At 37.0% G+C, this 24,740-nt stretch overlaps 1 protein-coding gene across 21 annotated transcripts in view; it reads left to right on the top strand.

Moving 5' to 3' along the window:
* RAPGEF6 (Rap guanine nucleotide exchange factor 6) overlaps positions 1-24,740 on the top strand; it is a 200,200-nt gene that overhangs the window by 13,254 nt on the left and 162,206 nt on the right. For all 21 annotated transcript variants that reach the window (XM_070571179.1, XM_070571180.1, XM_070571181.1 and 18 more), the window contains exons 2-4: positions 13,749-13,819; positions 15,237-15,293; positions 19,239-19,322. In XM_070571179.1, the coding sequence (XP_070427280.1) occupies positions 13,749-13,819; positions 15,237-15,293; positions 19,239-19,322 (212 nt within the window). The remainder of the gene's footprint in view (positions 1-13,748; positions 13,820-15,236; positions 15,294-19,238; positions 19,323-24,740) is intronic.

Raw genomic sequence — 24,740 nt, forward strand, 5'->3', positions numbered from 1 at the left:
TAATTTTTGGAATTCTAATGTTTAAGCATATAATTTGAGACTTTCATCTCTAAAAACTAAAATTTCAGAGTATAATTTTTTTTTCTTGTGAGAAAGATTGACTGTGAAGTAACATCTGTTGCCAGTCTTCCCCTTTTTGCTTAAGGAAGGTTATTGCTGAGAACATCTGTGCCAGTCTTCCTCTATTTTGTATGTGCAACGCTGCCCCAGCATGGCTTGATGAGCGGTGTATGGGTCTGTGCCTGGGATCTGAACCCATGAACCCTGGACTGCCCAAGTGGAACATACAGAATTAACCACTACACCACTGGCTAGCCCCCAGAGTATAATTTTTAATGTTAGTTTTTATTAAGAAAATTTAATATTCAAGTAATTTAGTCTGTCAACATATTTTAGCCTAGAAATAAAAAGTTTCAGTTTACTGTGAGACACGTACACTCAAATCTATAGCAAGACAAGACTAGATTCTAATATAGTGATGGAATGAGGTAGGCTTTTCCAGAGAACATTGCTGGGGGCAGTGTGTCATGGACAAAGATCAACATATGGTGATGATCAGGGATGCATGGGAAAAGATAATAAAAAAAAGTGCAGATCATTAAACAAGACTTGAAATTTAAGTAAAGTTAGAAATATCTGTTACCACATGGAAAAAGGAAATAGTCATGTGTTCTCCACCCCCCTTCTTTGTATTTTGAAAAATTTAAAACTAAATTTAAAATAAATTTAAAATGTTACAAGAATAGTGCCCTTAATTATATACCCTTCATTCACAGTAATATTTTGCCATATTCTCTCTAGCATATCACTTTCTCTCTATCATCTACTTTATTTTGCTAAACCAATTGAAAGTAAGTTGCAGACCCGATGACACTCTCCCCTCACCGTTATCACCAAGGTGTCTCCTATAGTTTTATTTTTCAATCCAGGATCCAGTCAAGGTACATGACATCTGGTTGTCATGTCTCTTTAGTCTCCTTTGATCTACAACAGTCCTCCTGCCTTTTTCTTTCGTTCGTAAATGTGACTTTTTGAAGAGTCTGGCCATTTGTCTTCTAGAATGTTTCGTAACTTGGATTCATCTGGTTTCTCATGATTAGATTCAGTTTAAGTCATTTTCTTGAGAAACTACATAGGTGGTATTGTGTCCTTCCTGTATTGCCCCATCAGAAGATAGATTTTATTAGTTCTTTCCATTATTGGGGATGCTAAATTTGATCACCTGTATCTCTTTGTTGTAAAGGTACAATGCTGTAAATTATAAGTGATCCTTGAGGTGATACTTGGAGAATGTATGGCTATCTCGTTTTCCAAGTGTTTCACCTAGTGGCATTTATTGATGATCCTTGCCTAAATTAACTGTTACTTTGCTGTTACACAGTGATAATTTCTAGTTGTATATTCCTTCTACATCTGTTACCTGGTGTTCTGTATAGAAGAATTTTCCCCACCTTCCCCTCTCCTCCTCCTTTTTTTCTTAAAAAAAAATTACGAATTCAAGGGTTAGTTTTTAATTTTTAATATTGTAATTATTTTTTTGATTATTAGATTACCCCATATTTAGCTAGTGGGAGCCCTTTCAAAGTCAACTCCTATATCCTTTTGTCATGACCCCATTAGTCTTTAAGTAATACCTTACTTTCTGGTGCAAAAAGGTGTTTCAGACTTGTACTTTCCTTGCTTTAGTACTACTGAAGTCAGCCATTTATCCAAGGAACCCTGGTTTGTTTTAGCAGGAAGTGGTGTTTAGAGACCAAGGTCTGGACTCCACGTGTAGTAAGTGTTTTATAGGTCTTTACTGCCATTTTGCAGAATATATTTACCCCACCATGGCTAAGAAAACCAATGGAATGGAATTCTATGTTTAATCTATGGTCTTGTTAACTTGGAGATATTGTTGAAAATCTTTAAAATAGCTTAGTAGTCTACTGAATGTAATTTAATCCTTGTAATTTTATGATCCAAACATATATAAACAATATATTTGTTAACTGTTTACCACATGGTAGTCTCTGTGCTACACATTTAATAAGCATTTTTTTTAATGTTCAAAGGGAAGTAGTTTATCATTCCTATTGTGAGATAATAAACATTAAGCAAATTATCCACGGTTACATGGTTAGTAATTGCTAAGGGAAGAATTTGAACCTAGGGCTGTCTCCAGAGTCCAAGTTTTTAACCACATTGTTAGACTGCCTTCAGCTGCAGAATATATATGTATCTTGGGATTGAATCTGTACTGACCTTAGGATCCATCCGGACAGGTTTTTTTGTTGTTAAAATTCCTGGGATGGACATGTTTTCCAAGTAAAAAAGATAATGAGTAAAATATCTTGGTTAATGAGTGTTTTAGATAATTGATGTTGTATTGAAAGTTGTATGTGATGAATTAAGTATATCATAGATAAGAAATTTACTAGTTTTAGACTTTAAGAAACAGAAAAATGCAGAATTGCTCTGAGCATCTCAATTTGAGTTTTCCAAGTTTTGGTTGGTTTTCTAAGCATGTGTACAATGGCAGTCAGCAGAATTGAGAGATGGAGTTACTCTGAGAGCAGCACACTGCTTGGCACAGCATTGAGGAAGGGGATAAAAATTCCAGCCTGCTTAATTAGAAGTATATATTTAAAGGGCTCATTAATTCTTGTACATGCAGAGCTGTAAATATGAATTTAATATTTCATTTAACAATGAAATTGAAAACCCATAGAATATACCTACAGTGAATGCATTAGGTATAGATTATTTGAAGGGTGTAAAAAGATAACTGCTTCCTGGTAGGATGGCAGTGGTCCCACCCACCTCAACTTGCCCATCTTCACTCTCGTAACTGACTGACTGAAAGGGTATGGCTGATGTATTTTAGGAAGTACTGAGTCATCACCACTAGCTCACCTTTTTTTTCCCCAGGTGAAACCCATTATTTTATTCTCTAATCCTGAGCTGGTGTTGGTTCTTCTGTTACCACTGGATAATTTTTGCAGTATTTTGTTGTAGTTAGAGAACTAGTTGCTCATACAGGTGTTACTGATGTGGAATGTCATGGCTTCCTAGTTTTTTCCATCTTCCTCATGGCTTCCCTCTTGCGCAGTAGAGCAACTTTCAAGTGGATGCTGTGTAAATAACACCTCCTTGAATCTAGAATTTAAATTTTTTACTACCAAGAAATATCTGTAAGACTTCCAGTCTGCCTCTGTCAGGGTTTTGTTTGTTTGTTTTGGCTTTCTACAGTAGCATTTATTGATCTTGGACATACCGAGAACCTAATAGATAGTGCAGTACCTCAAGCCTGTCTCAGAGATAATTGGTACAAAAACCACAGGAAACCCCTTTCTAAGCCCAGCATTACACAGTCAACGACTACTTGCTATCCCATGTAAACAAAATACCATAACCACCCACTTGATATGAGAGAATTAATCAGCTTGCTACTACAACCATCCTTTGTTCTGGGAGGTTCTTTTCTGTCTTTTTATGAATGCTTAGCATCCTGTGACCCTCAAACCAGGGGCACTGAAGGGCCCAGGATTTACTAGATATCTCAGTGCTTGTTTCCCTTCCTCATTAATAGGTTATCAGCCAAATAATCCAGAGTAGCATAGATCCTACCTGTAAACCAGTGGTTCTCAGACTTTAGTGTGCATCAGAACCACCTGTAGCATTTATTAAACCACACACTGCTGGGCCCTACTCCCAAAGATTGTGATTCACTAGATCTGGGATGGAGCCTGAGAATTTGTATTTTTATGAAGTTCCCAAGTGATGCTGATGGTGCTAGTCTAAGAGTCTCAAGGTTGTTACATGCAACAAAACCCAACTCTGGCCAATTTAAAGAAAAAGAATTTATTAAAAGGTTACTGAGTAGCTATAAAATTGTTGGGAATGCAGGAGAAGTAGACTTGGGACTGGGCAACCATGATTTATACTCTCTATCACAGATTTGATAAAAACACTACTCCTGCTAGCACTGAACACAGTGGATCCCACAATTTGCACTGCTGACTCCCTGTACTGTACACTGCATATATTGACAGACCCTGCTATTATTAGCTGCCAAAGTGGATCCTGTTCAGTTCTTGCTTCTTGGTATCACTAGATTCAAAGTCTGGGATAGATGTGTCTGATTGGTAACACTTGGATCATCTGCCCATGCCCTACATTTATGGGAGGTTGGAAAAATGAAAATCTGATGTTTTCAGCTTCCACCAAACTCAAGCTGTGGTAACCTCCAAAGAGGAGTTCATTCATGGCTTGACTTTTTTGGTAGTGTTTGTGTGTGTGTGTATCTTCTTTTTATTTTTTTCTAAATTTTTTTATTGGGATATAATTGACATATAACATTATATTAATTTCAGGTGTACAGCATAATGATTTGATGTTTGTATATATTGCAGGATGCTCACCACCATAACTCTAGTTGACATCCATTACCATACGTAGTTAGAATTTTTATTCTTTTTTTTTTAAAGATTTTATTTTTTTCCTTTTTCTCCCCAAAGCCCCCAGTGCATAGTTGTATATTCTTAGTTGTGGGTCCTTCTAGTTGTGGCATGTGGGATGCCGCCTCAGCATGGCTTGATGAGCGGTGCCATGTCCGCACCCAGGATTCGAACCGATGAAACTCTGGGCCACCTGCAGTGGCGCGCATGAACTTAACCACTTGACCACAGGGCTGGCCCCAAGAATTTTTCTTCTTGCAATGAGAACTTTTAAGATTTACTCTCTTAGCAACTTTCAAATATCCAATACAGTATTATTAACTCTAGTCACCATGTAGTACATTTTATCTCCAGGACTAACTTTATATATTTGTATGTTTTTGAGGGTTTTTTAAAATTGAGATTGTATTTGTTTATAGCTGTGTAATTTCAGATGTACATTATTATATGTCATTTTCTGTATAGACTGTATCATGCTCCCCATCAATAGTCTAGATTTTATCCATCACCATACGTATGTTCTCGTTTAGCCCTTTTGCTCATCCCCTCACCCCCTTTCCCTCTAGTAGCCACTAATCTGTTCTCTTTATCCCTGTGTTTGTTTATCTTCCACATGAGAGTGAAATCATTCAGTGTTTGTCTTTCTCTAGCTTATTTCACTAATGTCATATCCCCAAGGTCCATCTGTGTTGTTACAAATGGAATGGTTTTCTCTCTTTTTGGGGGGAGGCTGAATAGTATTCTGTTGTGTATATATATACCACATCTTCTTTATCCATTCATCAATTGATGGGCAGCTGGGTTGCTTCTGTGTCTTGCCCATTGTGAATAATGCAGTGAACATAGGGGTGCATAGATCTCTTTGTATTATTGATTTCATGTTCTTTGGATAAATACCCAGTAGTGGTATAGCTGGATTGGATGATATTTCTGTTTTTAATTTTTTGGGAAATCTTCATACTGTTTTACATAGTGGCTGCACCAGTTTTCATTCCCACCAGCAGTGTATGAGTGTTCCCTTTTCTCCACATCGTCTCCAACACTTATTATTTCTCATCCTGTTAATTATAGCCATTCTGACAGGTATGAGGTGATATCTCATTGTAGTTTTGATTTGCATTTCTCAAATAATTAGTGACGTTGAACATCTTTTCATGCGCCTGTTGGCCATTGATATATCTTCTTTGGAAAAATGTCTGTTCCTATCCTCTGCCCATTTTTTGATCGAGTTGTTCATTTTTTTGTTGAGTTGTATAAGTTCTTTATATGTTTCGCAAATTAACCCCTTGTGTTGGATATATAATTTGTAAATATTTTCCCTCAGTTGGTGGGTTGTCCTTTCTTTTTGTTCATGGTTTCCTTTGCCTTGCAGAAGCTTTTTAGTCTGATGTAGCCCCATTTGTTTATTTTTTTTGTTTCCCTTGCCTGAGTAGCTATAGTATTTGAAAAGATGCTGCTAAGACCAATGTCAAAGAGTGTACTGCTTGTATTTTCTTCTAAGAGTTTTATGGTTTCAGGTCTTAAAGTCTTTAATCCATTTTGAGTTAGTTTTTGTGTATGGTGTAAGAATATGGTCTCCTTACTTTCTTTTGCACATGGCTGTCCAGTTTTCCCAGCACCCATATTGAAGAGACTTTCCTTTCTCTTTTGTATGTTCTTGGCTCCTTTGTTGAAGATGAGCTGTTCTTAGATGTGTGGTTTTATTTCTGGGCTTTCACTTCTGTTCCATTGATCTGTGTGTCTGTTGTTGTGCCAGTACCATGCTCTTTTGATTACTGTAGCTTTGTAGTACATTTTGAAATCAAGGAGTGTGATGCCCCCAGCCTCATTCTTTTTTCTCAGGATTGCTTTGGCTATTTGGGGTCTTTTGTTGTTCCATATAAATCTTAGGATTTTTTGTTCTGTTTCTGTGAAGAATGTCATTGGGATTCTGATTGGAATTGCATTGAATCTGTAGATTGCTAGGTAATATGGACATTTTAACTATGTTTATTCTTCCAATCCACAAGCATGGAATATCTTTCCATTTCTTTATGTCTTCTTCAATTTCTTTCAATAATATCTTATTCTTTTCAGTATATAGGTCTTTCATCTCCTTAGTTAAATTTTTTCTAGGTATTTTATTCTTTTTGTGGCGATTGTAAATGGGATTGTATTCTTGACTTCTCTGTCTGCTAGCTTGTTATTAGTGTATAGAAATGCAGCTGATTTTTGTAAGTTGATTTTGTACCCTGCCACTTTACTGTAGTTGTTGATTATTTCTAAAAGCTTTCTGGTAGATTCTTTAGGGCCATTCGCAAACAGCCAGAGTTTTACTTCTTCCTTTCCAATTTGGTTACCTTTTATTTCTTTTTCTTGCCTAATTGCTCTGGCCAACACCTCCAGTACTATGTTGAGTAGGAGTGATGTAGTTGGCCTCCTTGTCTTGTCCCTTTTCTCAGAGGGCTGGCTTTCAGTTTTCATTGTCAAGTATGATGTCAGCTTAGCTGCTGCCACTTGGCATAGAGCATTCCCATGGATGAGGCTACCATGGCATATTGGGTGCTCCTTAGGGCTGGGCTGCAATTCTGAAAGCATTCACACAGGCCAGGCTGTCCCTGCCTCCTCTTACAGTCATGCATGGCTGCTATGTGAGAATCTGCAAACTGGCTCACTGGTACCAGGGAGGGGGAGGGGTGCACTTATTTCCACTGACTCCTGGGGATCCAGTCCACCCACCTTCAGATGTATAGCTGTGTGGATCTCTCAGAAGTCCTGTTGTGCTGTGCAAGGAGTCCTCTGCTGGTTAATGAATGTCCATTTAGTTGTAACTTAGGGAGACTGAGGGAATACTCACTCTGCTGTGATGCTGACGTCACTTTGGTATTTTTGACCATATGCTTTAGGAGTTGGCAAGGTGTGGCCTGGAGGCCAAATTAGCCTAGCTATTTTGTAAATGAAGTTTTATTGGAATGCTGTCACACCCATTCATTTACCTACATTTTTATGTTTGTTTTCATGCTACAAAGGCAAAGTTAAGTAGTTGTAATGAAAACCTTATGGCCCAATAAACCTAGAATATTTACTGTCTGACCCTTTACAGAAAAGGTTTGCCAACATCTGAAAGGAATAATGCTAATACTTCTATTCAAGTCCATGCAATCACTATTTCTAGATGCTGTTGGAGAACTACATGTTCATATGGCCACATTGTCCCTCTGAAATAATGAGATTGAAGGCAAATAACTTTCAGATATTTGAAGAGAAGCTTTTAGATTCTAAAGTTGATAAACTTTGTCAGCCTCTCTTCAGGCAGAGAACTGAAGATCCACATATGTATTTCAAAACCTATGAATTATATATGAAGCTAGATACCTGTGGGTTACTGTAAATATTGAATAAGATTACCTTTCGACCTTGTTCCCAGACATAGATGAAAAGAAGTTAATCTTGTTAATTGGGTGTTTTCTTGTTTAACCTGAGGGGTGACTCAAGGGTCACAAGGATTTATGACCTACTTTTATAGAAGAAAAAGAATGCCTTCAAGGAAGTTATGTCACCAGAAAGCTAGCCCCAAGCTGCCCTTGACACCCAGAAGTCACATTGCCCAAGGGCTTGTCTGGAGTGAAAGAAACAGGATTACCCCTTTGCTTCTCCAAACTCCTCCTGCCAAGCCCCTTAGTTCTATAAAACCCCTTTCCCGCCTTCTCCTTAAGGTGGATTTGAGAGAACCTATTCTCCCACCCTTCTTTTGGCCAATTTGGGTAAACCTTTCTCCATCTCCAAGCACATCAGTGATGGCTTACCACACATTGGACACACGAACTTGAGATGAGGAGGTTCAGTATCATATTCTCATTTAGGCTTTAAAATTGAAGAGTGAATTCCTAATTTTTTGTCAGCTAATGATGGCATCTCTCATGGTGTACCAGAGATGTCCTCTGACTTGAGAACAGAGGAAATTATATGACATAAATTCAGCCAAGAATCTCAGAAAATTCTGAGGCTCCTTGACACTACCCTATCCTCTTTTTGCGGTCAGATTATGGGTGTTCTAATTCTGTTTGCCATAACATAACTTTTTTGTGTTACAGTTTTTGGAACTTGTTTGCCACTAAAATAAAATTATCTAGATGTCAGAAATAACAAGCTCATTTCTGTAAGAGATGGGCATTTGTGAGTGGGCAGGTTATGATGACTCCTAAAGAGTGGGGCCACAGCAGCTGTATTAGTAGTATATGACCACACCTACTCTGGCCATTGTTTTGGAAGTCCTAGCTTATGTAATAAGAAAAGAAAAAGAGAAAAACGTACATAGACTGGGAAGGAAGAAATACTACTGTACTTATTCACAGGAGATGTTATTGTATATGTAGAAAATCCAGAAGATTCTGTGAAGTATGAGATTTGTTCAGATTTGTTCTCACTGTGTAATTTATTTTCCTTAGCTGCTTTTACAATTTTACAGTTATCTCTTTATCATTTTTTAAGCAATTTTATGATGTACTTTGGTGGTATTTTCTTCCAATTTTTTGCACTTGAGGTTTATTGAGCTTCTTGGATGTGTGAGTTTATAGTTTTCATCAAATATGGGAGATTTTCCACTGTTCCTCAGATATTTTTTTTTGTTCTCCATCTCCCCCACAGTAACTCTAACTACTGTTATATCCCCCTATTATCTCTGGGGGATACATTCCAAGACCCCCAGTGGATACCTGAAATTGTGGATAGTACCAAACCCTATAATTACTGTGATTTTTCCTATATGTACATACTTACGTTAAAGTTTAATTTGTAAATTTGGCACAGTCAGAGATGAACAATAACTAATGATAAAATAGAACAATTATAACAAAATACTGCCATAAAAAGTATGTGAATGTGGTCTCTATTTCTCTCTCAAAATCTCTTATCGTACTCACCCTTTTCCTTGTACTGATGTGAGATGATAAAATGCTTATGTGATGAGATGAAGTGAAGTGAATGACTTAGGCATTGTGACTACTGTTAGGCTACTGTTGACCTTCCAGCTATATGTCAATAGGAGGATCATCTATTTCCAGACCAAGGCTGACCTTGGGTAACTGAAACTGAGGAAAGTGATAAGGGGGGACTACTGTACACTTTTGTTAGGCTGCTTGAAGTTGCCCATAGTTCACTAGTATTCTGTTGAAATTTTTTCCATATTTTTTCTCTGTGTTTTATTTTTGAATTCTAGTATCTTCAAGTTTATTGATCTCTTCTTCTGCAATGTGGAATGCGCTATTCATCCCATGACATCTCAGATATTGTTATTTTCATCTCTGGAATATTTTTTTGTAATATCCCCTCTTATATCCTTATGTTTTCTGTATCTTCCTGAACATATGAAATGTAGTTTTAATAAGTCTTTTTTGTGTTTTTTGGGTTTTTTGGTGAGGAAAATTGTCCCTGAGCTAACATCTCTGCCAGTCTTTCTCTGTTTTGTATGTGGTATGCCACCACAGCATGGCTTGATGAGTGGTGTGTAGGTCTGTGTCCAGGATCCGAACCCGCAAACCCTGGGCCAGTGAAGCAGAACGCGTGAACTTAACCACTATGCCACCAGGCTGGCCCCAATAGGTTTTTAAATGTCTTTTTCTACTAATTCTCTTATCTTTAATTACTGAGTCAGTTTTTTTTTTTTCCTCCTTGTGGGTCATCTTTTCCTGCTTGTCTGCATGCCTGGTAATTTTTGATTGAATACTTAAAGATTGTGAATTTTACCTTTTTATGTGCTGGATTTTTTTTTTTTTTATTAGAGAGAATGACCCTGAGCTAACATCTGTTGCCAATCTTCCTCTTTTTTTTCCTCTTCCCCAAAGCCCCAGTACATAGTTTTATATCCTACTTATAGGTCCTTCTAGTTCTTCTATGTGGGATACTGCCACAGCATGGCTTGATACATGGTGTGTAGGTCCGCACCCAGGATCCAAACTGGTGAACCCCAAGCCGGCAAAACAGAGCATGAAAACTTAACCACTACACCACGAGGCTGGCCCCTGTGCTGGATATTTTTATATTTTCTATAAATATTCTTTAGCTTTGTTTTGGGGGACAGTTAAGTAACTTGGAAATTGTTTGATCCTTTCGGGCCTTTACTGAGCTGTGTTATGTAGCACTAGAGTAGCATTTAGTCTAGGGTTAATTTTGCTCCAATACTGTGAGTCCAAAGCCTTCTGAGTACTCTACTAAATACACGCTCTGAATTTTGAGCTTCTCCACCCTGCCTATTGGGAACAGGAACTCTTCCTGTCCCTATGTGAGTTTTGGGTATTGTTCCCTAGAGGAAACTAGACTAGAGTCCAGGGTGTTTAAAACTTAGCACTATTGACATTTTGGCCAAGATAATCCTTTATTCTGGGACCTTGTCCTGTGCATCGTAGGATATTTAGCAGCATCTCTATCTAGTCACTTGATGCTAGTAGCATGCTCCCCTCTAAATTGTGACAACCCAAAATGTCTCTAGACATTGCTATGTCACCCAAGGGGCAAGATCAGTCCTGGTTGAGGACCACTACTCTAATCCTTTCAGGTGTTTCTTTCCCTGATTTCAGATATTTCTTCACATATATGAGATGATCACTATTCAACTTAAGACTCAAAAGAGACCCTTTGTAGGTTTCCAGAACATACTTTCTCTCTGTGTAGTGTTCTCTCTCTCTCTTCTGCTCTGCAAAGTCTAGCCACCTTCTGCTCCCCAGACTGCCAGCCCTTCTCCTTAACTCAAGATAACACCAGGCAGTAAGGTATTCATATAATCATATGAATGACGTCATTTGTTTCCCCTCTCTCAGGTGTCACTGTCTTCTGTTTCCTGATGCCTTCTCTCTTGAAAACTGTTTTACATATTTGTTTTGATTTTTGTTGTTTTAGGTGGAGGGTAAATCCAGTCCCTCTTGTTCCATCGTGACCTAAAACCAAAGTCCCAACAATTTGTCAGGAGGGGATGTCCTGAAATGTCCCCAACCACCACACCCCTAAAATCATTAAAGTGGCAAGTCTTTGAGTCCTCATAGAGTTTATCTCCCACTCTGTGGAAAATGAGTATGTTACCAAGGACTCCAGCCACCTCTCACTGATTCTCTTTTTCATTCTGTCCAGTCAGCAAGGCATCATCTATGTAATGGGTTAGGATGTCTAGATATCTTCAGAATACGACGGAGAGTGAAAGCCTTTAGCCCTACGGCAAAACTATAAGTTAATATTATATGACATGAATACAAACGGTTTCTGACCCTGTTCTGTAATTGGAATAGAAAAGAATGCATTCACCAAATCAATACCTGAGGCTTAATCAGTTCTAGCAACAATACTATGTTAAGAACATTAGTTAGGATTTGATTAAGTCTGTGGCAGTCTACAGTCATTTTTTAGGATCCGTCAGCTTTCTGCAGGTGATACATGATAGGGACCATCACCCCTGCATACTTGAAGCCTTTACTCATGGCACGAGTCTTTGCTGTTCTTTGTCCCTCTAGAAGCAGTATTGTCTTTTATTTACTATCTATTTCTGAGGAATGGGGAAGTTTCAGAGGTTTCCACTTGGCTTTTTCCACTATCACAGCTTTTACTGCATAGGTCATGGATCCATTGTGAGAGTTATTCTAACTGCCAAGTACCTGAATTCTGACTATAAACTCGGGGAGTGGGGACAGACTATTAGGTGGATCTGCAGGCTCAGTGAGCCCACTATGAGGCAGACTTTTGCCAGAACTCTGTTTTTTACCTCAATTCAGAAGATTTTGACTGAGAGGTTTGTTCTTTTGACCCATAGAACCTCTGCTGGGATCATTCTCTTAGCTCCAATCAGCCAATAGCTGGGCTGGTCTAAGAAGGCATCACTTAATATACCTGGTGCTTTGGTGCTGTTCCATATGGCCTTTCCCTTGTCCATCAGGCTAGCTTGGGCTTCCTCACGACATTGGTGGTCTCAGGGTACTTGAATCTTAAAAGTTACACAGCCTCACTTCTGCTGCATTCTTTTGGTCAGAACAAATCACAGGACCAACCCAGATCCATGAGAAGAACACGTAGATTCCAGTTTTTGATGGGGGAGTGGTAAGCTTCCATTGGAAAAGACCAAATGGAATAAGAAATATCATTGTAGCCGTCTTTGGAAATACTGTCATATCACTATTCCATCAGCTGTCCTCTGGAATTTTATAGACCTTTTTCATTGCTGTGGTTTCCTCTTTTAATCTATTCATCTCTTTTTTTTTTTAATAACTTTAAAATCTTTTTCACTCTCATTTAGTAAGGATTTAGCAGAGATATGTGTGGTCATTGAATGCATCATGATTAATTGGCAGTTGTAATCTTTGGAATCAAAGATTATTGCTGTTTTCTTAGTAGTTCCATGTTGTCTTATTAACCAATTGGAAAACAAGTTGTCTTAGGTGTCTTCTTTTTCTTCTCTATGTCATCTGATAATTCTCTTGGCTAGTTGCATATCAAAGCAGGAGGGCAGTGTTTGGGAGCCATCTACCCTAGCGTACAGGCATTATTCTTTCTAGGAGAATGAGTAGGAATATTTTATGTAGAGAATTTAAACTTTTTTATAGTCACCATGCACCAACATTGTACATAACATCAGTGGTAAAATACTCCATTCTTTTAGGAATGTGGACTGCTCCCACTTTCTTCTTTTGCTATACCACTGCTCTTAGCTGAGGTTATACTATATCATCCTGGGATTTTTAATACCTTGTTATCTGAAAGAAGGTTAGAGAAAGATTTCCTTCCTCTTTCACAGGGTGAACAGGATTGTCCCATTGGATGTCTTTTTTGTTTAGTGGTAGATTAATATCACTTTGAATCTCTTTGGAAAGATATTTTTTAGAAAGTCATATTTTAAGAGGAATATTGACAAACTGGGTCACCTCCAGCGGAAGTCAGCCAGGATGCTTAAAGATGTGGAACCTGCAAATACTGAGACTGTGCAATCTGGAGAAAACTAAACAAAACAAGACTTAAAACATGATATAATAACTCTTTTCAAATACTTGGAGGTCACTGAAGAAGAAAAGTTACATCCACTTAGAAATTAAATAGACTTTCATATATAATAAAGAGTTTTTGATTTCTGGCATTGTTTGAGGTAGAGGCCAACACCCATGCTGACGAAGGGTTTCTGTGTGAGTTGAGCACACACTCTACCTTGTCGAATCTCTTGTAATTCAGAGACTTTATGACTCTTTCATAGATTAAAGTTCTGTCCTAAATGGTTGGTTGCTTAAAATCAGCATAGGGGAGGGTCATATTTTAGAAAGTGTATTTGAAAAATAATCTAAAATCTTTTCTATTCTACAGGACTTAAATACTATTTATTCTTACCTTCATGGAATGGAAATATTATCAAATCTCAGGGAACATCAGCTTAGGTAAGTGTGATGCTCTGTTTAAGAGCATGTGCTATGGACTTATTTAAATGAATTTGGATAGATAATTGCAGGGGCGAAATCACATAGGGACTTTTTGTAGGATAAGCATAGGAGTTTGCATTTCTCACCACAGTTTTTCTTAGCCATAAGACCTTGAGCAAGTCTTAACATCTCTCTAAGCTGCAGTTTTTTCTTCCATAAAATAGGGATAATAAAATTATCTTTGTTACAGTCTTTTGAGGATTAAATGAGAGTACAAACTATCTAAAGCAAAGCATAGTGCTCAGTCTGTGCTAACCAGTGAATAAAAACTTTTCTTTTTGTGGTTGCTCTTGATATTTGTTATGTCAAATGCTTAGCATGGGCACGGTATGATGTAGTGTTGTATTAAAGTGGAAAGAGCCAAGACTCTTGATTTGGTATAAGCTCCCATGGACAAGACCCATAAACTTTCTGAACCTCATTTTCCTATTCTGTAAAATGAGTTTTCTCTCCTCTTATATCATTGTGATTTTATTTGTAAAAACACTTTTGATTGCTTTAAAGCACTAGCTCTTGTAACTTTGTGTAACATTTTAATTAAAATGTGTTTTCCTTACATGACCAGCTTCTCCATCCTTTTTTCTGGCTGTTCTTTAAGTTTCTGGTTATGGACCAGATTGCTAAAATGTAATTGGAAATTTTTATTTTCTGTTTTCTTTATAGCATAATTTAGATGTTAGCATATGTCAAGTATATCAAGAAGAAAACTGAAAACTGGAGCATTTAGTAATACTAAAAGTGTTCTTTAAGTTCAAGCAAGTTTATATATTTATTCAATGGGTGTTTTGCATGTGTGTATGCCTCTGTCAGTAACTGTTTTCTTCACATGAGGATTCAGTAGTGAATCAGACAAATGTATATTTCTTCATAATAAAAAAGACATTATTTTGGGGCTGGCCTGGTGGCGCAGCAGTTAAGTTCGCATGTTCTGCTTCAGCTGCTGGGGGGGGTTCACCGGTTCGGATCCCGGGTACGGACATGGCACAGCTTGGCAAGCCATCCTGTGGCAGGCATCCCACATATAAAGTGGAGGAAGATGGTCATGGATGTTAGCTCAGGGCCAGTCTTCCTCAGCAAAAAGAGGAGGATTGGTGGCAGATGTTAGCTCAGGGCTAATCTTCTTCTTCAAAACAAAGACGCTATTTATTGCAAAATTGACAGATTATAAAATATACATAAGAGTATTATACTTGTTAATATTATCTAATTGCTATTTTTAAAAATATTGCATTTAATGTATGTATTTCTAAACTTGTAGTTTATTGAAAAATTTAGTAGTTGCTCTGATCATTTTCTGTTGAGGTAATTATAACAGAATTTTTGAAACACAATTTAAGGTAAAATCTTTAAAATTTTTACTTTTTTAATATGTTAGATTGTTGTCTGCAAGAGCACGATACGAGAGATACAGTGGCAATCAAATTCTTTTTTGGTAAGTATTTCCATGATTAGCTTAAATTAATTGCTTTAATGTTTAAATTTAACTTTTAGCAGAGATTCACTTGATTCTGGAACGGTTTCAGTGGAGCAGATTGAAATATGTGCATAAACTGAAATACAACATACATTACCCAAAAGGTGTATATTGCAATGAAGTTTAATAAATATGTACATCTGTGTAAACTACCCAGGTGAACATATAGAACATGCCAGCTCTCCAGAAGGTTCTAGTCAAATCTCTTGGAAAGGTAGTCAAGTTCTAACTTCTATCATCATAAATTAGTTTTTCCTCTTTTTTGACTCCATATAGATAAAAATCTTTTGGTTAGGCTTTTTTTACTTCACAAATGTTTGAAATTGTTTTGTGTTTTTGCATTCATTCTTTTTCATTGCTTTGCAGTATACAGTTGTGTGAAAATAATTTGTTTATGCTTTCCATTGTTAATAGATATTTGGGTTGTTTCCAGTTTTTTACAATCGTGAATAATAAAGTTTCTATGAACATTTTGTTCATGTCTTTTTCTGCCATTATTTTCTCATTCCTCTTGGGCAAATTCTTAGGAATAGAATTATTAGAAATATGTGTGCTCAAATTTAGAAGATTCTAATATTAGAATCTAACACGTATTTCATTTTGTTGTCTCATTATGCTTTTATTTTACATTTCCCTACTTACTAATGATGATAAATGATTTGCATGTTTTTATAGGGTATTTGAATAGCTCCTTTCTGAAATTTTGACCATTTTTTAATTGGGGTGTCTAATCTATTTCTGTTGATTTGTAGAAATTCTTTATGAATTCTGTATCCTAGTCCTTTGTTGGGATACATATGCTGCAAATGTCTTCTCCCACTGTGTGGCTTGCCTTTCCCCTCTCTTAATGGCATATTTTGAAGAAGAGAAATTCCTGACTTTCTCAATTTTTCTATTTGTAATTAGTGCTTTCCCTGTCCTGTTTAAAAAACAAAATCTTTCTCTTTCTCAAGATTGTGAAGATCCTCTTCTCTGTTTTTCTTCTAAAAGTTTTAGCAATAGTGACCTGTTTTATTATATAGATTTAGCTGGTATGTAGGAATGGTATTGACTTTTCATGTTTCATTACCTGCACATTGCATTTATCATTATTTCTAAAGTATTTACTGGATTCATAAGGATTTTAATGGTTATATTCATTTGTTGATCCATTCATTTATTATTAAATGTTTGTCTGCTATATGTTATTCTTACCCTGTTGTAGAATGGTGGGAAGACACAGTATTTGTCCTTATTGAGCTTATTGTGTAGTAGGGGAGAGAAAATTAAAATAGTTACACATATTTAAGTGTTATCAAGGAAAAGTATAGAGATATAGATCATTGGAATAGAATTGAGAGCCCAGAAGTAAATCATTATGTTTACGAATAGTTTTTTTTTTTTTATGGCCTCTAGCTAAGATCTGCACACAGTGTGGGTATAACATGATTGAGGATTAAAAAGGAACAACAGTGAAAAGTTTATTTTTGATGAAGATGCTGAAGCATTTCAATGGGGAAAGCATAGTTTTTTCAACCAATGGTACTGAATTAATTGGGTATTTACATGCAGAAAGTTAATTTAGATGCTTACCTTACACCATGCACAAAAATTGAGATATCACTTTGTACCCATTAGAATAACTACAATAAAAAAGGTAGACAATAACAAGTGTTTACAAGGATATGGTGACACCTGGAATCCTCATATATTGGTGGTGCGGATGTTAGATAGTATAGCCACTTAAGAAAACAGTTGACGCGTTCTAAAAAGTTAAACAATTTTACCAAATGACCTAGTAATTCCACTTTGATATATTTACCCAAGAGAAATGCAAACATACATGCATACAGAGACTGTACACAAATGTTCTTAGTAGCACTGTTTATACTAGCCTAAAACTGGAAACAAGCAAAGTGTCCAAAGAATGGATAAATAAAATGCCATATATCCATATAGTGGAATACTGTTTGGTAATAAAAAGGGATAAAGTACTTAGGTATGCTACAACATGGACAAACCTCAAAAACACGCTAAGTGGAAGAAGCAAGATAGAAACACCACATATTATGTGATTCCATTTATATGAACTGTTCAGGAAAGACAAATCTCTAGAGACAGAGCAGATTATTGCTCCCAGGGCAGGGATTGACTGCAAAGAAGGCACAGGAGATCTTTCTGTGGTGATAGAAATGTTCTAAAACTGGATTGTGGTGATATTTGCACAATGTTTTTAAATTTCATAAAAATCATTGGATTGTGCATTTAAAAATGGGCGAATTTATAGTATGTGAATTGTACCTCAATAAAACTTTTAAAAATATTAAGAGTTATGCAGATTTGTATCTGGCTAACCATAAACAAGAATTTTAAAAAAAAAGAATGTGAAAGTTAAGAGTTTACATTCAGAAGTTTGGTGGAGTCAGAGAAAAGAATGTATAGTTGACCTTAACTGGGAAGCAGCAGGATATGAAAAGTGAAAATATGCCAGTGATTCAAGTGCTTTGAGGAAAGAAGAGGAAATGGTAAGAGAGGAGTCTGGAGAGGCAAGTGAAGGTCACTTGAAGAGTTTTTGATCTTTATCTTAGGAGCAGTGTGAAGCTTTTGAAGGAGTAAGATCTGATGCCTCCCTTCTCTAGGCTAGATTATTCTTGGATTCATTTGCTTTCAAAGAGAAAGGAGATAGCATGGCCTCTAAAGAGTTAAAGGGTTTCACTTTCCAAACCATGTTCTGAGATTGGAATTCTTTGCAAGGTCTGAACAGTTTCTGGTTCATGACCTGGCCTGTCTCTCTTGGTGGTGGGAATAAACTTCACAATTTTTCCTGCATTTAAAGTACAATTTACTGACTATTTTGTGACTACTTCAGCCACGTGAGATAAAAATTGGAGGCTTATGGTAGCATCCAGTCATAACTTTCTGCTGTCTTAATTTTGGGCAAATTTTTCTTTATTGATTTTATTCCTTCTGGATTTTGTAAGTCATATTTCAAAAGAGGCCTAGGTTTCTGGATGGAGGGTGGTACTATTCACTGAGAACAGAAAATACTAGAAAAGATCCAAGCTTGAAAGAAATGATAGGTAGATTTTGAACACGTTGAGTTAGAGGTGTCTGTTAGATATAGAAGTTGACATGTCAAGTAGACAGCCAGATAGATAAACAGTTCTCCAGCTCAGAGGAAAGGTTTTGTTTTATAAATATTAGAATCTGCTACATATTGGAATTAATTGAAGCCCTGGGTATGGTAAATAAAGGTATTTGAGAGAAAGAGAGAGAGAGAAAGATTAGTTTAGATTATAAACTAACATCTAGCAAGATTCTGGGTTTCCATTGGAGATTTAACTGAACCAAAATGCTGACAGACTTAAGTCATCTGATCTTCTTTCGTTTTATCCCTCAAACACATATAAAGTGAAAGATTGGGTGGACATTTTATTATGTCTGTCAGAATAAAATTTAAATAAATTATCATGATCCAAATTATAATTGAAAGTTAAGAGGCAACATTGATAAACTTGTGAAGTCTAAATAATATCTTTAATATACTTAAAAGTTATCAGAAATAGAATGTTCTAATATGCAGATGTAGTGCAGTATTTAAGTTAACCTTCATCAAACCTGATGATCCAGTACACAAAAATGAAGAATGTGAAGTTAATGATAAAATTAATAAGATAGAACTCATAAACATATACTTCTGAAGTCTATATTTTAAGATAGTGATTATACTTTTTCCCGTGTGAACATGGTCTTTATAAAACCTTAGGCAAAAGGCAAACTTTCTCAGATTTCCAAGTAGTATTACTTAATTTTTAATGATTTGTGACATTATTAGAATGTATTTCGTGTTATGTATTTTGTATTGAATCTATATATATGTGAGTGTGTTTATTTACTCATATATTTCCTTATTCATTTAAACAGTTCAGAAACTATTGCCAGATGTTGGTATATTCTGCTTTCTGGATCTGTGCTAATGAAAGACTCCATGGTCTTGCCTCCTTGCAGGTATGTTTGCATTTGCTGCTTAGTGCATGTGACAGGCAAAGTTAACATTACAACTATTTATCTTTTATGTTAAACTGTTTTTGTGGGATGTGTGTTTTCTCTCAGTAGGTGATACATTTTATAAATGTCTTTGGGTTGGTAGTATTGGAACTGCTCAGCAGGAATCAATTGATGCTTACTATTTCTGAGGGTATAAGTTTATACTTATATACTTATTCTTTAAGTTTATACCATGACATGGTATCTTACTCCTATTTGATCTTTAGTTTTATGTGGGATTTGTTCTGATTTATCTGATGGTTTGTTTTTTTTGAGGAAGATTAGCCCTGAGCTAACTGCTGCCAGTCCTCCTCTTTTTGCTGAGGAATACTGGCCCTGAGCTAACATCTGTGCCCATCTTCCTGTACTTTGTATGTGGAATGCCTACTACAGCGTGGTGTGCCAAGCAGTTCCGTGTCTGCACCCAGGATCTGAACTGGCGAACCTTGGGTCGTCAAAGGAGAACATGCGCACTTAACTGCTGTGCCACCCAGCTGGCCCCATATCTGATGGTTTTTGAACTCATTATTATTAACGGGTATAGAGAGGAAATATATCTTAATAGTTAAGAAATTGGTTTTTGGAGTAAGGCAAACTAGTTTAGAATCCTGATTTTTATCATTTATTAGTTATATAACTTTGGACAAATTTTAGTTTTTTTGTCTGTAAAATAAGGATAATAATAGTACGTACTTAAGTATCTTTATGAGATTTTAGCAAGCCACTACTCAGAGCTCTCAATAGGGGTCTGTAAAAGTTGATACTCTAGAGCCAGAGTACAGGAGTTCATGTCTGTGCTCTAATACTTCTTGGGTAAATTATGTAATCCCTTTGTGCCTCAGTTTCCCCATTTATAAAATGCAGACAATAGTAGAATCTATTTCATAGGCTAGTTTTGAGGAATAAATAATATGTATAAAGCTCTTAAAACAGTACCTGGCTATTATAAGTAATTGTTAATTATCACCATCATTATTATTGGGTAAAAAAAAGGAGAAGGGTGATTGGAAAGATGGTCAGATGTAGTATTCTTAGAGAATTTGGTCTGTTAGCAATTCTTAAGATTTTTGGACTTCAAATTATAATTTGGTGACATAACAATATAATTTTGGGTGGCTGGCCCCATGGCCTGGTAGTTCAGTTTGGTGCATTCTGCTTTGCTTGCCTGGGTTCAGTTCCCGGGTGCAGACCTACACCTCTCGTCAGCAGCCATGCTCTGGTGGCAACCCACATACAAAATAGAGGAAGATTGGCATGGATGTTAGCTTAGGGCAAATCTTCCTCAAGCAAAAAGAAGAAGATTGGCAACAGATGTTAGCTCGGGGAAATCTTCCTGAACAAAAAGAAAAGAATGTAATTTTTTAGTCACTCTTTTCAAATAATGTTGTAATCTTTAGGCTTTAAGACTTAGTTGAAGCTAAATTAATTTAGTTTCAAAACTATTAAATTTAAGTATCAAGCTACAGTCTACTCTATAGATGGTATGGGACATCTCAGTTTTGATGCCGTTTTTAAAGTCATGTTTTGAGTCCTGACACTTTACATCATTGGCCTTTGGTTAAATAAAATCTGTGCTTCCTAACTAGTAGAATAAAACATATCAACTTTTTTTACAAATAAAATGTATAGTAGTTCTTGATTATTTAAACCTTTGGGTATTGTTCATTCCCCTGTGTGAAACTCACATTAATAAATTTGTAATGAGTTAGCCACTGAGACAGAAGAATCTGGATTGATAATTGATTACAGTGATGCTTTAGGATTATTAGTATTATTCTTTTGAATATTTCCTCACTCTTTCTTGCTGTGATGAGTGGTCAAGAATTTGTTGTGAGGACTTTCTGTAGCCATTAATCAGCCACAGTAATTCATCATTAGTTTGTGGTCAAGACAGTGAAGTTTAACTTTTTAAATAACCGATAGAAATGTATGAGACTTTAAAACCACAAAGTTATAGTAGGCATTACTATAACCATCATGAACTTCACAGCAAATGTGATTATAGTTTACTTCATAATTATTTAAAGAAGAGTTCTGGGTAGGGTATTTATATTTTTCATTTGAAAGGTATTTGTAATAGGTCATTGTAGGGTGATTGTTAGGATTAAATGAGTCAGTGCAGATAAACTACCTAGATTACTGCTTAGCATATATTAAGCATCAAATAAATTTTTGGCTTCTGTTAATATTAATTATTGTAGTATAATAGTGGTGGGATAGGAGCATTATGATACCATAGAATATGAGCACTATCTAGTATAGAAGAAGGAGAAATAGTATTCTACTTTATAAAAATGTAGCCTATTTCTCTAGATTTTGAGATGTTTGTTACTGTATCAGTCAGGAGATAGGAAGCACACAGTAATTTGAACAGGGACAATTTAATTTAGAGTTATTAACTGTTTCAAAGAATTAGGATAAAGAAGCTAAGGGAGAATACCCAAGGAAGGAACAAACTTGAAATGTGGGCCCTCTCCTCCAAACTTGAATTCAGACCTTGTTGGAGAATGTGTTAGTTTTAGCCTGATAGACAGTGGAGAAGTTCACTGGGTTGCCCTGGACCAGCTGGTCCACAGTCATTGGGGCAAGGCTGGCAGGAAGGGAACTGCTGACCAGGACTTGCAAGCAAGAGAACATTCACTCCCCTGCTAGGGTGCAGATGGGCCCTGAGGCTGGGAACAGGACTTCCCTTTGCTTTACACACACATACCTCCCAGAGCAAAGAAGACTTTTGTACTGCAGTGTCTGTCTACTAGCATCCTCTACTGAGAAAGCTTTAACATTTCCAGGTCACAGGAGGAGAATGTTGACTAAATCCAGATCCTTTATTACAAAGATTTGAAGCTGATACCCGATACATTGGAAGTTGAGCGGCAATAAATAACTGGCATAATCCGTTCCCTTGTCTACTCAGTTCTATATGAATGCTTCTAAACACATTTGAAATTCCATCCAACAACAAAAGAACTCAGTTTCCACCTAACAAGATATAGCTATCCTTCATACAAGTGAAGAAGTACTTACTCTCTCCCCAAAATAATGAGATGCACAGTCTCAACAGTCGTTACTGACTATATTAATTATATATTCCTTTACAGTGCCTGTGAATATTTTTTTAACTAAAGACTACCTTGTAAAGTTCACCTGCAACAACTTATGTATAAAATAAAAATGAGGAAGAGAGGGAAGAAGGAAATGGTTAACATTTACACAAGTACAGACATATACAATAAAGCAAAGAGAAAATATGAAAAGCTACTACTGTCTTTGTTTCTGTAATTGGTTACAGAGCCATAGTTGATATCTCTGGCTTCGTCTTTTACTACCTATTTATTACTTCTGCCCTCAGCCAGAATTTGAGCTTTTTCAGGTTCTTTACCTGATAGTGGGAACAAAATCTTTATTTCAGAAGGGTCCTGCCTTTTTCTGGTTGCTGTAGTTTTCCATTAACCATTAATATTGGACATAGAAGTACTACAAGGAGCCTAAGAGAATTCCGTGGGCTTCAGCTAGTCCTCCTAACTCCCATTCTGTGCAGCAACTCAAGTTTCTCCTTGCTGATTGGGATCAGTCACTCAGACCAATCAAGTAACCCCACTTTTCCTACCTCTTGGTTCAGTGGCCAGGTGGAAGTCTCTAATTCAGTGGAACCATAGTTATGTTTCCTGGTAGACGCAATCTTTGTAACTAAGACTGAGAACTAGCAGAGCTCAAAATTTTTTGGGAGGGGAAGCAAAAATTCTGTGAATGAGTTATTAGGTATAGCAGTGAGAAGAGCCACTCCTATTTCCATGTGTTGAATACCAGACCCATATATTCTGCTATTGGGGAAGACAGAAACCATTGTGGTACTTCTGCTACTGTGAAATAAGTTCCTTGATCAAAAACAATGCTGTCTAGCGTGCCAAGACAGTAGATAAAGCACTTGTAAGCTTGTGGGTAGTGGTGCTTGCAGAAGCATTATGGTCAGGAAAGGCAGATCATTTCCAGAATGTGTGTCTATTCTAGTGAGGAGGAATATCTGCCTCCTCCATGATACAAAAGGTCCAATGTAAATAATCTGATTCCGTCTGACTGACTGGTCCCCCTGAGGTATGGTGCCTTGTCAGAGACTCACGTTGGTCCCTGCCGTTGGCAGATTAGGTATCTAGCAGTAACATTAGCAGTTGAGCCCCTGCATATTCTCTATCTCTGCCACCATGACCACTTCATTCATGGGCCCATTGAACAAGCACTAGGGTGGCTGGGGAAAGTGTTTGACATTCATAGAGCTTGCCATTTTCTTTACCTGATTTTCAAAGCCTGTTCTACAGTGGATGTCCTTTGGGCATTCATATGGGACACAGAGTCTTTGCCCATTCTGAAAGAGGTCCTTCCACATACCTCTTCCTAAACTTCCTTGTTACCATCTGTCAATCAGGTTCCTTCCAATCCCTGACCATTCAGCCAAACCATAGTAACTGCTCGTGAATCTGTTTAGGTCAGTGACTCTGGCCATCTCTCATTTTAGGCAAATGGACAACCAAATGTACTGCTTGAAGTTCTGTTCTCTAGGAAGTTTTTCCTTCACCACTTTCCTTCAGGTCCCCTCTGAGTGGGGCTGTCCACTTTTGGGTGGTACTAGAATGCTATGCAGACTCATCTATAAAACAGGCTCAAGTTTTTTCTTCCTCAACTATTCATAAGGAACTGCCCACGTGGGCATTAGGCACAGATTGAGGTATAAGAGGCAATGCAGTAGGAGTTGGTGTTGAAGGAATCTGAGCCACCTGCTCATGCAACTTATTCTGGACCTGGTAAACTCAGTTTCTCATACCATATTTATTTGATAGTAGATTGCTGCTGCTCATGCCCAACCCTTATGTCTAGGTATACAGTTCGTGATGGGAAGTTGAGACTGCATAGTCACCTGATATCCCCATGGTTAGGCATTCAGCCTCTCTTAAGGCCCAGTAGCAAGACAGAAATTGTTTCTCAAAGTAGAATAGTTATTTGCAGAAGAGGGCATAAGTGTTTCAGAAATCCTAGAAGTCTGCACTCTTATTCTCATTTTAGTGCTTGTGGGAGGCTCCATAGAGCATCCCTTCTTTCCATTATTTCCCACTTGTCCTGTTTGGACACTAAAGTTGTCATTGGATATGCTGGATAATCAGGCCCAAGTGGTGTGGTGGCTTATACTGCATCCTGAATTTGCCAGCAGCCTTGTGGGCCACTAAAGATGGTTCAAAGTAGCACACTCGGTGTATGTTACCTCCAAAATCCAGAAAAATTAACCAAGCATTGTGTCTCTCTTTTTGTGGTAGATGATGTGAAGTGCAGCAACTTGTATTTCACCTTGGAGTGGGTATCTTGTCATGCCCCAAATTATGGAACTCCCAG

The sequence above is a fragment of the Equus przewalskii genome, chromosome 13 (genome assembly GCF_037783145.1).
Source record: "Equus przewalskii isolate Varuska chromosome 13, EquPr2, whole genome shotgun sequence".
In the NCBI taxonomy this organism is placed as follows: Eukaryota; Metazoa; Chordata; class Mammalia; order Perissodactyla; family Equidae; genus Equus; species Equus przewalskii.